Consider the following 15,824-nt stretch of genomic DNA (forward strand, 5'->3'; position numbering starts at 1 on the left):
TGTTTGCTTCCAGCTGCCTGGCTGCCGGCCGCCATCTTGGCTGACAGTTAATTTGCATAAGGATATGCTGATTAGCCAATGGGAAGGGTAGCGGCCGTACGCCAATTACCATGTTTCTCTTTTATTAGTGTAGATGTCTGGTTTGACTCAACTGAGAACCATTCTGAGGCAAAGCTCAGAGAATCCTTTGACCTTAGTTAACATATCAAGGTAAGATCATTATTAAGCATGATTAACATTAACAGTACCCCTTACTACATAACATTTGTCTTTTAGAACAAAACAGATTAAAATATTTTAAACTATGCAAATGAAAACTTACAGAAAAGTTGATTTTGGTATGGTGAGCACACACTAGAGAACACCTCTCCTTCACGGCTACAATATAGGTTTCCTTTGCCATAGCTCATTTATTTTAAAAAATATATTTTATTGATTTTTTACAGAGAGGAAGGGAGAGGGATAGAGAGTTAGAAACATCAATGAGAGAGAAACATCGATCAGCTGCCTCCTGCACACTCCCTACTGGGGATGTGCCTGCAACCAAGGTACATGCCCTTGACCAGAATTGAACCTGGGACCCTTGAGTCCGCAGGCTGACACTCTATCCACTGTGCCAAACCAGTTAGGGCAGCTCATTTTAAAAAGTCATTTACCATAAAAGAAAATTCTCTTCTTTTGTATACCCCATCTGGACTAAAGGTAGTACCATTCACCCACTCACCACAGCCAGAAACACAAGTTAATCCTAGACTCCTTTCTTTTTCTCATACTTCATATCCAATCAAATCATCAAGTCCTAAACATTTCAATCATTTATTCCTTTCTGTCCACTAACCTGCCTGAGTATTGTTGCAGACCTTCATCATGCCTCACCTGGACAATTATTTCCTTATATTTAGGCTTGCCCATCCAGTCCATCTTTCCTACTGCTGCCAGGATAATCTTTCTAAAATACACATCTCATTACATCACTTATATAGTTGCCTTTAGAATACAACTCAAATTCCTTCACAAAGCACTTAAGGCTTTTCATACTAGTATATCAATCATTGCCAGCCTCTCAATATATTGTTACAACTTTTATTGAGTACCTACTATGTGCCAGGCTATATACTAGGACACTGGAGATAAAAAGATGAATATGACATAGATGGTGACCAACTACATGTGAACATTTTATTTTTGTAATTATAAAAAAAATTACCATCCTGCCAAGGAGGAAATGGGCTGAAGTCAGGGAAGACTCTACTGAAAGAATGACATCTAAGCTGTTTAAAAGATTAAATAGGAACTCTCCTGGCGGACAAGAGCATAGACACATGATATAGCATGGTATATTGAGGAAGACATAAATTCTACCTTCTTCGGACTGACCATTTTTAGAAGCTTCTTTTACCTTCCTACCCTACCTCCAGCTGACTTAGGGTTTGGTCTCCTCTTTTGTGTATTTCTTTGTTCATATGATAATTATTATGGTTGGGGTTTTTTTGTTTCAGTCTCTTCTAGTAGACTTAAGGATCTAGAGGGAATAAAATATCTTGCTAAGCCCTGGCAGGTATGGCACAGTTGGTTGAGCATCATCCCATGCACCAAAAGGTTGCCAGTTCAATTCCTGGTCAGGGTACTTATCCAGGATGGGGGTTTGATCCCTGGTCCAGGCACCTATGGGAGGCAATCAATTGATGTTTCTCTCTAACATCAATGTTTTCCTCTTTCTCTCCCTTCCTCTCTCTCTAAAGTCACTAAAAAAATAAATATTTTTAATCTTGTTAAAACTCTGGATCCTCAGTCTTTAGCACAGTGCCTGGTACATGGCACATGGTCAATAAATACTTCATGAATGTATGATTGTATAATATTCTGAGTAATAAAATTTTAAAATAGGAGACGATTTGCCACCTGGTTCATACAGTAGACTGGATGACAAATCAAGAAGCTTTGAACAGATTGCAGTAAGATAGCAAGACTACAGCAGATTCCTTCTAAATCAAGCAGACCATATTTTCTCTAAGCCTGGGTTTACTTACAGGTAAAATTAAAGTGTCACATTAGGTGTTTGATTCTACCTATATAAAACCTTTTGCATCTGCCCCCACACCCCATTGCCTAATTTCGCTGGCATTATCCTAGAACAGATTTTTTTAAAAATCTCTACCTTGGATGACAAATACCTTCCACATTGCTGCCAGATTGATTTTCCTCAAGCAAAGCTCTGATCACCTTCAAAACACCTTTTCCCATCCCACAACTGACTACAGAAAAAAGCCTTCCCCCTGTAGCCTGTCATTCAAAGGTATCTATCTCTGACAAAAACATACCTTTCCATTTTTGTTTGCTACTTCTTCCCCTTCACTCATACTCTTCCCTCAACAAACTGGTTTGCTATTACTCTCCATACAGGCCCATAACTGCCTACCTCACCTTACTCCCTCTCCTTGGCATGTGCTTTCTACCATCTAAGTAGGAAGACTTGAACAGCAATCCCAATTCTACCAATTACGAACAGTACACAAGTTAGTATTTTAACTCTCTTAGTCTTAAGTTCTCTCATTTCTAAAAGAGGGGTAATGATACCTTGGAGTTGTTGTGAGGGTTAGAAAATAACATATATAATAGGCCTGGCACATAATAAATTATCAAAAAGTAATAGATCTTATTATTACTACCCTTCAAGGTTAGTTCAAAAGCCATCTTTTTCTTAAAGTCTTTTGTGATCCCACCCAGCTGGAAGCAACCTTTTCCTCCTTTAAGTTCCTCAGAGGCAGCCTTTACTTCTCTTGAAACAGTCATCTTTGCTTTTTATTTTGTATTTGGTTTACATATATATCTTATCTACCTAGTGATCTTTCAAACATTCTAGGGTCAAAAACTTTGGCTCATTCAATTTTTTGTTTCATTTAGTGTCTAAAACCGTGACTGATTTGTAACCTATACTCAAGTATTTATCGATGAATGAAAGTTAAGAAAATCTTAAGAATTATATGCTCATTTTCAGATGAAAAGCTAAACATTAAAAAATGTACATAAATGAATATAAAAGTATTAATATTCCCTTCCTCTCTTCAGGATAAATACAACAGAAAGCATAATGCTTCCTAGATTATTAAAAATGTACATGCTTGTCCTCAATTCATTAAGTGAACACTTGCTACCCAGGTTGCAAAAAACTCGAGTCTGTTCTTGTCAGAAATTCTAGTAAATGTTCTGGTTGTCATCAGATTCCAAAAATACGTTACCTATCTCACTCAAATGAGCTGTGATTTTAAAGAACTGCCAAGGGTTAGGCTAATTGTGGCAGATATTCAACACCCCTCTTTATGGGTTCTCAGATACAGCCCTCAAGTTTCCTAGGAACATACATTTTAGGTCTATAAATTGGTAGGTTTTCTCAGTACAACATATATATGTTTTTATTGATTTTAGAGAGAGAAGAAGGAGAGAAAGAGAGAAATATCAATTGGCTGCCTCCTGCATGCCCCCGTTGAGGATCAAGCCAGCAACCCAAGCATGTGCCCTGACCAGGAATCAAACCTGTGACCTTTTGGTGTATGGGACCAAACTGAGCCACACTGCCAGGGCTCTTTTCACATATTTTAAAAGAGAATTTGGGGACTCTATTATTTAAGGTCAATGCCTGATTTAAATATTGACTGTTAATTACTTCCTTCATTTTTTAACTTCTAACCTCTCAGACTTACAATTGCTGGTGATAGTAGCCAATGATTTCCACATATGAAGTGGTATTTGCAATCTTCCTGATCTGTATTACTTGGATGCTTTTTAAAAAATGTTTTTATTAATTTTTAGAGAGAGGAAGGGAGAGGGTGAGAGAGAAATATTGATGAGGGAGAAATATCAACATCGATCGATTCCCTACTGGGGAATCAGCCTGCAAGTGGGCCATGTGCCCTGACTGGGAATCGAAACCAGTGACCTCTTGGTGCATGGGTAGACGCTCAACCATTGAGCCACACCAGCCAGGCTGGATATTCTTATAGCAGTCAGCAGCAGAACTGCTTCATCGTAATTCCTTGAGCCCTGGCCGGTTTGGCTTGGTGGTTGGAGTGTTAGCCTGGGAACCTAAAGGTCACCAGTTCGATTCCAGATCAAGGGCAGGTACCTGGGTTGCAGGTTTCATCCCCAGCCCTGCTGGGGGCGAGTGCGGGAGGCAATCAATGGATGTCTCTCTCACATCAAAGTTTCTCTTTCTCTCTCCCTTCCTCCCTTCCACTCTCTCTAAAAATCAATGGGAAAAGATATCCTTGGGTGAAGATTTAAAAAAAAAGATAGGGTCTCGGTTATTATAAAAACCATAAGATCAAATGGAATAAAGGGTCAGTAAACTGACAAGGAGAGAAATGGATTCAGTACAGAAGAAATTGAATAATCAATGACCTTGGAGATTTCAGACAAATCTGATTTTCTATTGAAGGCAGAGATATAAATAGCACAAACATAACACAGACACATAGAAACAAAAGCCACCAGCTCAACTTTTTGTCTGAAAACTTGTTAGGTCTAGAGAACTGTTCAAACCACAGCTGCTAATGGTTATGGATTTGGCAATCAAAATGTCTTTGTTTTAAAAAAAAGTTTTAACTGCCTTACTATTGAGGTTACAAACCACAGCCTTGATGCATTGTTGCAGTTAACATCCTCCCTGCTGTTTTTGAGAGCTTACATCTGCTGCTGGCAGATAAAACGCTGGCAAACGGCATGGGCTCCTTCCAGGGGAATACAAAAGTTTTAACTAGATGGCTCTCATCTACCTCAGTCTCCTGAGTTGAGCCTTCAGTGCTTTCTGTAGCACTCCTACCTTGTCTAGGCTGATCCCCTGCTACTACTTAAGAGGGTGGAAGGTCTAGTGGGGTTTTTTTTTCTGGTACAAATCAGCCATGCCAACCATACTATTCTTAGAAGATAAAAGGAAGACGAATTCTTAGCTCAGGGGAAAGCACTTTTAGTACATATTTTAAAGCCACTTCTAGTGTAGTGCACTTGACTTTTAACAACCACTAATGAAACATTTACTGTGGGTTTTTTGTGTTGTTTTTTTTTAAACTAAATGATCACACTATGCTGAAAATAGTGAGGGCTTAGTATATTTTAACTAATCAAAGAAAGGCCAAGAATTCGAGGTCAGGAAGTAAGTTACTGAGTTTCTCTGGGAAAGAGAAAAGTTACGAACAAGATGGAGAAGTAAAATGTGGGCTAAGTCACATAGGAGATTGGTTTCAGTTGAAACAAAATTAGTATATCCACACGGGTTTTCAAAGAAAATGCAATTTAGCTGAGTGATGAGAAATGAGTGCGGAAATGCAGAAAGAAGACTTAAGTCAGGAAAGTGTCTTCTGGATGATTCTCCCTCAGTGAGCTAATCTATGAGGATGAGAGAAAACCAAATATATTCAGACTAGCACTTCCAAAACGTACACACCACAAGATACCAGTTCTGAATATGCAAATAGGGAGTTTTGGGGGATAGAGGGGGGAAAAAGAGGCAGAGATATGGTCAAAAAGTTTTGTGAACAATGAAAGTTATATTCACCAGATATATCAGAGAGTTACATCAGAATCATAATACACACTAGCATATTAAGGGCTCTGAGAAGTTTTTCAGTAAATAAATTTATTTAATCCAAATACATTTTCCAAATATATGTGTTCATGGAAACCTCACAATCTCCCTACCCTCGTTATTTTTCAGAGAACACCTATACCATGGAATAGTTTGGGAAATGCTAGTGTAGGGTTATAATACGTAAACTCTCAACTCATTCTTGCAGAAATGAGAATAAGGTTGGTAAAACAGACGAGGCAATCACATTTCGTATATCACAGAACCCTAGCTCAGAGAGAGACAGACAGGTAGGCTACCAAGGGTGCTTGAGACATTTTCCAAAAACAGCCAAATACCAAAGCTACAACTTTAAAAGCTGTAAGATCCTTATCTGATAAACAATCATCAAATAGGGCTAATACCAATTCTGAATACATTCATGTGCTACCTTCAAACATAGAATAGAAACAATAGGGAAAAGCCATAGGAAAAATAAGCATGGGATTCCTGTGTTTAATGAAGCTTAGAGGCTTCTGGCATTTTGAAATATTCTAATGTCATACATTAGGGAAATTCATAAAGAGAGTTGCCATGACCTCCAGCTAGAAACATATGGAAGGATTCCTCCACATCTATAAGCTACCCTCAGCTTTCTCAGGATAAAAGACAGAATAGGAGGAATATTATGCTACCCTGAAAGACAAGAACCTGGAGAAACCAAAACGATGTTTTGTTAATTAGATTTCTAATTCCAAAGACTAGGATTATAGTTTCCCAACCTTTTCTACATAAATTGTGGCAAAAAGAAGACTGGCTACAAATCATTTGATCTTGTATCAGGTGGTGGTTTGCTTGATTGGCAAATGAGAAAGTAAAGGGAGATCCCTTGCCAAAACCACCACCCACACTGCCAGAGGCTGCTGGTTATTTTTTTTAGAATGCAAATAACCTAAGAAGAAAAGTTACACTACGCTGTTAATGACTGTGAGAGTCTCTGAAATTGTAAAGCTTACACCAATATAAGAAATTCTTACATTATTTCTAAACTGAAAAAAAAAAAAGGCTAGAGTAAAAAAATGACACTGAAAAAATGGGTAAAGGGCCCATTAGATGGATAGGACAGGCACAAGTGTGTGGAAAATGAAGAGCCTCCACATGTCTATGGTTTTTCGTAGATCTAGATCAGTGCTAAGAGCAGAAAAAAAGGCTAGGAGTAAAAAGTCATGCCAAATTAGATACACTGTATTCATATGCATAAAGTAATCAGAGAAGGGCTGAGGAGGCAATCCACAAGAAAATGAAAGACAGAAAACTAGAGAGATTAATAACTATTGGCTAAAATATGTGAGGAAAGGATAGAAAAGGTGATATAGGAATAGTGTTTTTTAAAATTGCAGACAGTAATAACACTAGTGAAAGGCAAATAGGTCTGGAAAGCAAAGAATTTACTGAGAAAAACTGAAGAACACTTTCTTTAGCACAGTGGTAGAAGCCCTACTGCTTAAAGTAACTATTTAAAGTACAGGTAACCCACACTGGTAGGTAAAACTCTTCATGCTTCAAGGATGATCCTTCTGATTTTGGATTTCTCTAGTCTAAGTCTAAACACAAGGCTCTGAATTTCAGGTTTTCCTTTAGCTCCCTCTGCTGTTCAAAAATGTACTTTAGTTATGTCAGTTCTATCTTAAATGATCAAAATAAATAAAAATACACACATATATACACACGCACACCAAACTTGGCACTGTCCAGGCAATCAGAGTTCAAACATTTGCTTATTATGAATTCTCTGGCCCAGAACAAATGTTCCAGAATAAGTAATAACAAATTCAATCATTCCCACCACCTAATTGAAATTCAAGGGATAATGGAAGCTTTATTCACCAAAAGCAGCGAACTTTTTCTAAGGGATGAGGATCCTATATGTGTTAGCTGGAATGTGGCAAAAGCTTTTTATGCAGAAATGTATATGTGCCTATTCTCCATATACCAGAAATCAAAGCATCACTATACCATACTTTTTCTGTTTCTACCCTGGTCTTTTCTCTCCCCAGTATCTCCTAATTAAAAGTTTCTCTTTACATGTTTAAATCCAATTGCTAGCACCTTACTATCTGCAGGATATCCTGTGCTGAAAGATCTATGGTGGCGAAGCAAGAATCTGTCCAAGATAAGTATTCTTACTCACCTGATCCTTAAATTGATTCTGGGACAAGCAGTCAATTAGGTCCACACAGCCCAGAAGACAACCTGATGGATAGTCATTGGGAAATTCCACATCTGAATCAAGAATAAAGAATGATTAAATTTCCTTTTTTGTGACCCTAGAACTCACAAATCTGTTTTCAATTCTGAACAAATCACTTTCTCTATTATCTATATGTAGACATAAGGAAAACAATGAGGTTTTTATTTGGTTCAACTGTTGATATTTTAGCAAAAAAATTTGAGTGGCTGGTTTAGTCCACTCTCCACATCTAAGCTATAGGAAAATTACTCGCACACCATTGAAGTTCAAAGACCCCACAATTTCACTTCAAACAAATCAATTCCACTACACTCAACTGGATCAGACTGGTGTTTAGTGATAATGGGTTTTGGAAACAAGCTACAGGTGTCAAGAGAAAACCCATAAATATTTTTTTAAAAAATTAAGAATGTCAGAACACACAAATTTAAAACAAGCCTGTTATATCAGTCAAAACAGAAATACATTCTTATAGAAACATGTACTTTTGATTTCTTTTATATATACATATATATGTATATATTTTATTGATTTCAGAGAGGAAGGGAGAGGGAGAGATAGAAACATCAATGATGAGAGAAAATCATTTTGATCGGCTGTCTCCTCCCCCACTGGGGATCGAGCCTACAACTCGGGCATGTACCCTTGACTGAAATCTAACCCGGGACCCTTCAGTCCTCAGGCCAACGCTCTAGCCACTGAGCTTGGATTTTTAAAAACTTCTATAGGTGTTGCCCTGGTCAGTGTGGCTCAGTTGGTTGGGTGTTGTCTGTGCACTGAAAAGATTGCCAGTTCGATTCTTGGTCAGGGCACATGCCCTGGTTGCAGGCTCAATCCCTAGTGGGGATGTGTAGGAGGCAACCGATCAATATTGCTCTCACATTAATATTTCTCTCTCTCCCCCTCTCCCTTTCTCTCTCTAAAAATCAATAAAAAGTCTTTAAAAACAAATAAAGAAAAAACCTTTTATAGGTGTGTCTGTAATTATCCTCTCATTCTATCTTAAAAAGAACTGTATGATCTGAATAAAAGGAAGGAAAACAAGACACCCAAGGGTGAGAAGTGTATTTTAAGATACAAATTTATTTATTTTTCTTTCTTTTTTAAAAAAGTTTATTACATAAAAACTGTACAATTCCTTTTTTTTTATTGCTTAAAGTATTACAAAGGGTATTACATATGTGTCCCTTTTTTTTCCCCCGCCCTTGACAATCCCCTGGCCTCCCCTACCCCCCAGTGTCTTATGTCCATTGGTTATGCTTATATGCATGCATATAAGTCCTTCGGTTGATTAAGATCCAAATTTAGTGTGCTGAGGGTGATTGCCAAAATACACTGCTTAAGTCAACCAACCTTGATCTGTCCAAATCCAATAGCAGATGTCTATTTGGGTCACTCCGGATAAAAATTTTTATTTGTGGTTCTTCCCAATCTAAAGATCCCAGAGTTTATAGCAGTCATGTATATTTACTATGATTTATTATCATAGTAAATATGCATATATATATATATGGATAAAATTTTCTCAGATAAAACTAAGACTGCCCTGGCCAGTGTGGCTCAGATGGACTGTCAACACATACACCGAAAGGTTTCGGGTTTGATTCCTGGTCAGGGCAAATACCTAGGTTTCAGGTTAGATCCCCTGTCAGGGTGTGTATAGGAGGCAACCAATTAATGTTTCTCTCTCACATCAATATTTCCTTTCTCTCTTTCCCTTCCTCTCTCTCTGGAATAAATGAAACGTATCCTCAGGTGAAGATTAAAAACAAACAAAACAAAGTAAGACTAATTGGTTAATTTCTAGTATTGGGAACTAAAATTTTTATTTGCACTATTTGGCAAATTAATGCTTTCGACAGCTATCTATGACTTGCCACTAAACAAGCAAATACACAAAGTTTAAAGTCACTTTCATACTTTCAGCCAAAAAAAAAAATCATAGGAAGAAGAAGTGAAAGTCAATGACTTCTCTCAATAAAGTAAGACTAAAAGGAGAATATATGGTGGTTACCTTTCCCACGAAGAAAACGATATGTAGTCTGGAGTTCTGAGACTTCTTGAGGGGAGGGTCTTTTGGCTGTGGCTGCTATCCAAAGCCGTCCTCTGTGAGGAGTGTACCAGCTTCTGCCCTCCACCCTTAAACAAGTATAAATTTAGCAGGAAGAATCTAAATTCTAGTGTCCTGGAGGGTCTCATAATATACAATAAATTATCCAGTTGAACAAAGAGATCTGTAGATGATACCTCAGCAAGAGAAGTATTTTTTGTGAAAAACAATTCTCCCACAATACTCTTCACATGAGTATGAATTGTGTTCCCTTTCCCCAGTTATGCCTATTATCAGAACAAGGACAATTCATCTCTCTCAGCTTCTATTTTTTAAAAATATGATCTCTAATAACTCAGACTGGGGGCTTTCATTAGCCTTGGGACTTTTATAATCCAAATCTTCTATTTTCATGGTATCCAAGTTGTCCCATAAAAATGGAAATCTTTGCCTTTCTTTGAGTCAAAGGCTAACCTTTTCCCTGAAAGATTTGCTAATTGTTCTCTAACCTGACAGAAAAATTCTCACCCACATATAATTCCTCAAGAATAGTTACTTTTATAATTATTATTTAATACAATTTAAGTAAATAAAAATGTTTATAATCTTTACTCTTTAAATTGCCACCACATTCCTTTATATTTTCCAAGTATTTTATAAAAGGTTATGTTCTTTGGAGGTAATTAAATAAGCTGTTCATTAGTTTGAAAGAATCTTTAAATGGAGTAACAGAATGCATTCCAGAAAATTTCATTACTCCAAGGATTACAAAAAGATGTTTCTCTTTTAATTCACACCAATAAAATAAGGTACCGCCCTAACCGGTTTGGCTCAGTGGATAAAGCGTCAGCCTGCGGACTCAAGGGTCCCAGGTTCAATTCTGGTCAAGGGCATGTACCTTGGTTGCGGGCACATCCCCAGTAGGGAGTGTGCAGGAGGCAGCTGATCAATGTTTCTCTCTCATCGATGTTTCTAACTCTCTATCCCTTTCTCTGTAAAAAAAAAAAAATCAATAAAACGTATTTTAAAAAATAAAAATAAAAAAATAAAAAATAAATAAAATAAGGTACTTAGATGATATACCCCTATGATGCTATTCTTAGAATAGGAAACAGAGATGTTCTCATATCCTTAGTTTTCCAATGTAGACGAATTGGAAGACTGCTGGGCACAAAATAGGTACTCAGTAAATGAGGAATGAATCAATATATTTCTTCCCTCTATACCAAACAACCTTAAGGGCTACTGGGGAAATGACCTCACAAGTATAGCAAAACCACCCACGTTATTTCTGTGGGATTAGTGACTGTGGGTTGGATGCTGCTCATCCTGTTCTTTGCAGTGAGAAAATCTGAATAAATAGATCCAAAATAGGATGAGAGAAATGTAAACATTCTGATTCCCTCAGCAGAGAACAAGCTGTCTAGTTTTCTACTTTAAAAAGGGAAGGCACCTAATTGCAGAGAACGAATGAGGAAACAGACACCTACAGGCCTGGCTGCCCTGGAGCAGTAGCAGAGTGCTACACACCTGCTCTAACAGCACTACACACCTGGACTATGACACAGATAGACAAAGCAGGATAGCCTGATCTTCAAGAGGAGGGGGAAAACGGTAATGCACCTTAATGAAGGAGAAAAGTCACAATTCATCATGAAAACACCAAAGCACTAATAATTGTTCCTAAATATTGATAACAAATTTTCTTTCAGGAAAGTAGAAAAATGACTCTTACACAGTGAGAGTGGAAAAAGCACTTTGAAACCTGACCTCTAGTACCATTCCTGCCACTAGTAACTAACTTTGAAATTCAAAGCAAGCTGCTTTACCTTTGCCTGCCTAAGTGCCCTCATTTGTCCAAGATTGTAATAATACTGGCCCAATCTATTTAATAAAGCTACCTCTTTAAAAATGGTAAAATGTTATTTAAATACAAAGTATTATCCCGTTATGAGTTAGGACACTGCCAGGCATATGAAATTCTAACTGATAAAATAAGAAGGAAGAAAGAGATATCTGTACTCCCATATTCGCTACAGAATTAGTCACAATAGCCAAGACATGGATTGATGAATGAATGGATAAAGAAGATGTGACGGGGGTAACGTGGGGATAAGGACACATATGTAATATCTTAATCAAAAAAAAAAAAAAAAGAATTGCCCTGCCCCAAATGTCAGTAGCATCTTACAGAGAAACACTATTCTCTAAGATAATCGTTTGTTTTCTCTTCTCTACTTTGAATTAATATTAGACATCTGGTAAATTCTTGGTCATTTTGTTAGCTGCTGAATAATCTCTGCCCTGAAGGAGTTCTTTAGTAGAGTCCCCAGTAGGTGTGCAGGAGACAGTTGATCAATGTTTCTCTCTCATTGATGTTTCTGACTCTCTATCCCTCGCCCTTCCTCTCTGTAAAAAATCAATAAAACATATATTTTTTTAAATAATCAATAAAAATAAAGAAGATCCTGACATTTGCAACAACATGGATAGACATTGAAGGCATTTTGCTAAGTGAAATAAAGTAAGTTAGACAGAGAAAGACAAATACTGTATGATCTCACGTATATGCAGAATGTGAAAAAAACCAAACTCGTAGACACAGAAAACAGATTGGTGGTTGCCAGAAGGAAATGGGGAAAGTAGTTAAAAGTTACAAACTTCAAGTTATAAGAAACTTCTGGGGACATAATGTACAAAATGGTGACTATAGTTAGCAATATTTTATTATATATATTTGAAAGCTGCTAAGAGAATAGATCTTAAAAGTTGTCATCACAAAAACAAAAAGTGTGTAACTGTGGTGATGATGTTAACTAAACTAATTGCAACAATCATTTTGCAATATATATACGTATATCAAATCATTATGTTGTATACCTTAAACAAATACAATGTTGTATGTCAATTTTATCTTTTTGTAATGTTTTTATTGATTTTCTTTTTTTTAGAAAGAGAGGAAGGTAGAGGAAGAGAGAGAGAGAAACATTGATGAGAAAGCATCATTGATCAGCTGTTTCCTGCGGGTCCCTACTGGGGATCAAGCCTGCAACCCGAGAATGTGCCCTGACTGGGAATCAACCAACTGAGTCATACCGGCCAGGGCAAATGTCAATTTTATCTTAATAAAATTGGATAAAAAAGGAAAAATAAATGTTGTAATGAAAAGTGAAAGAAGAAAAACACAAACATAAATACATATTAGGTCTCACTATATAATTTGCATAGGAAAAAGAACATAAACACTCCAAAATGCTAACAGTAGCTGTTTATAGGTGATGGGATTATAGGTGATCTTTCTTTTTCTAGCTACTTTTCTGTATTTTCCAATTTTCTATTTACATTTATAAAAGAAAAAAACCGAACTATCTTTAAAAATTGAATTGAGAAGAAACATATGAAACCATGGAATTATAAGCTATTACTATCACCACTAACAGGTACAACAACTCTACTCTATTATACTTCTTCTATTCCTTACTACTTCTCCCACTTTTTGTAGGAAAGGAATTTGTGGTAAAATAGTTTCGCAATATGGTTACTCAGATAGATTAGCTGGATGATAGATAGTCAGATGAATGAAAGAAAAACAAAACCAAATAAGCTAATGTCTTAAAAAATTAATAAATATTAAAAACCTTGAATTCCAAATAGGATCAAACCTTTAAAAAGTTGAGTGCCTTATTACAAAGGCAGCACCAAGAGAAGTTTTATCAATAGACTTCCTACAAAGATAAAAAAAAAAACTGGTATTCTATTGTTTGTTATGACTAAAATCCTTAGCCATTTTAACCTCAGTTTTTTAAAGCTATTCAGTAAAAAAAATAAAAAATAAAAACTATTATCAAGTCAGTAACATGAATATATTGCTTAAAGTTTTATGTACCAACGAATATTATAAATCATCACTAGATTGGGGAAAATAAATTCTAATCCATAACTCTAAATCAACTTGATGTCACTGTAAAATCTCTCACTGTCAAGATTCATTTCTGTTCTTACCTTTTAATCCCTCTGACAAGCAGAGAAGCCCAGGGCTGATGCATAGAGAGGCACCAGCCACCATCAAAGCCTTCCTGAAATTCTTCGTCCTGGATTCGCAACTGGTGCCGATATGAGTTGAACTCTGGTTCTGATCCTGCTGAATGGAAAGCCTTCTTCTGTGTGGCTGCACCTGTCTGGTCTATCCACTACACAGGGGGAAAAAACAACATATAGTTCTGAAAAGGAAAGAACCCGGAGTAGATCTAAAAAATGAGATGAATGCTAATAATGAAATCATAGTGGGAACATATTCTTAGAAAAATTTATCCCATCTTTGAAACAAGGACAAAAGAGCTAGAGAAGGTACAAATTCAGTAGAAGCCCAGGTATGATAACAAGGTTCCATCTTAGAGGATAATTAGAATGTTGAAATCTCCACACAAAGCTTCCTAATTCCAGCAACAGTACAACTATCACATTCGTCCTGGATTCGCAACTGGTGCCGATATGAGTTGAACTCTGGTTCTGATCCTGCTGAATGGAAAGCCTTCTTCTGTGTGGCTGCACCTGTCTGGTCTATCCACTACACAGGGGGAAAAAACAACATATAGTTCTGAAAAGGAAAGAACCCGGAGTAGATCTAAAAAATGAGATGAATGCTAATAATGAAATCATAGTGGGAACATATTCTTAGAAAAATTTATCCCATCTTTGAAACAAGGACAAAAGAGCTAGAGAAGGTACAAATTCAGTAGAAGCCCAGGTATGATAACAAGGTTCCATCTTAGAGGATAATTAGAATGTTGAAATCTCCACACAAAGCTTCCTAATTCCAGCAACAGTACAACTATCACACCAAATAACTGGTCTGTAATTATTTCCATTTTATACTTATTAATAACCTATATTGGATACATTATGTTTCCCAATATAAATATATCAGCCCAATGAAGATTTAACGTTTTGATCTGTACATTCTTCACGTGCTGAGGGGCAGAATCACATGCTGGTACCATGATAAAGCCAAACAGATCTTGTCAGGGGCAGTAGTTCTGATGACTGGATGCAAAAAGTATTATTCTCTTACCCTGCATTAAAGAACTGGCCCCTAAAGGAGAGGATGGAGCACTACAGAAATGAGGCATCCATCATGTAAAGAGAATAGAAATTATAGGGTACAGGTAATTACAGGAGCCTGAAGAGTCCTGACAGTAGTTCAGTCAGAGACAAAGGTTAGTGTTTCTTCCATCCAGAGCAAGAAGATTGAGTGCTCCAAAATTTAAGGGGGAAAAAAGGGGCTTTATTAGGATGGTGAGGTTAGGTTAGTTGTCTTAATTTTTTTACTTTTTACTTAGTAATTTATAAATGGGAAAAAATGCTAGAGTGGTAGTCTAGAAACTCTAAGCAATCATTTAACCCCTAAAGGTGTCACTTTACTGTAAAATAACGCAGTTGGACTAAATAAATCCCTAAGAATCTTTCCACAATAAAATTTTATAAGTCCAATCAACTTTGTATATTAAAAAAAAAATCACAAAAACATTCAAGTACTTAACTATATGAAAAGGCATAAAGCAGCAACATATAAAATATAAAAAAGATCATGGTTCTTGCATTCAAGGAAGTTACAATCCTAATAGAAGACAGACACATAAATAACTATCCAAAATATAAGGCAGAGAGATGCAAATCAAAACAACAATGCGGTACCATCTCACACCTGTCAGAATGGCTATCATCAACAAATCAACAAATGACAAGTGCTGGCAAGGATTCGGAGAAAAAAGGAACCCTCGTGCACTGCTGGTGGGAATGCAGACTAGTGCAGTCACTGTACAGAACAGTATGGAGTTTCCTCAAAAAACTAAAAATGGCCCTGGCCGGTTTGGCTCAGTGGATACAGTGTCGGCCTGCGGACTCAAGGGTCCCAGGTTCAATTCCGGTCAAGGGCATGTACCTTGGTTGCGGGCACATCCCCA

The 15,824-nt window shown here is 36.9% G+C and overlaps 1 protein-coding gene across 1 annotated transcript in view; it reads right to left on the minus strand.

Annotated features, from left to right (window-relative positions):
- TRIP4 (thyroid hormone receptor interactor 4) overlaps positions 1-15,824 on the minus strand; it is a 70,654-nt gene that overhangs the window by 16,726 nt on the left and 38,104 nt on the right. The window contains exons 9-11 of the mRNA XM_005861061.2: positions 13,864-14,051; positions 9,826-9,950; positions 7,752-7,843 (exon numbers count right to left, since the gene is read on the minus strand). Coding sequence (XP_005861123.1) covers positions 7,752-7,843; positions 9,826-9,950; positions 13,864-14,051 — 405 coding nt within the window. The remainder of the gene's footprint in view (positions 1-7,751; positions 7,844-9,825; positions 9,951-13,863; positions 14,052-15,824) is intronic.

The sequence above is a fragment of the Myotis brandtii genome, unplaced genomic scaffold (genome assembly GCF_000412655.1).
Source record: "Myotis brandtii unplaced genomic scaffold, ASM41265v1 scaffold144, whole genome shotgun sequence".
NCBI lineage: Eukaryota > Metazoa > Chordata > Mammalia > Chiroptera > Vespertilionidae > Myotis > Myotis brandtii.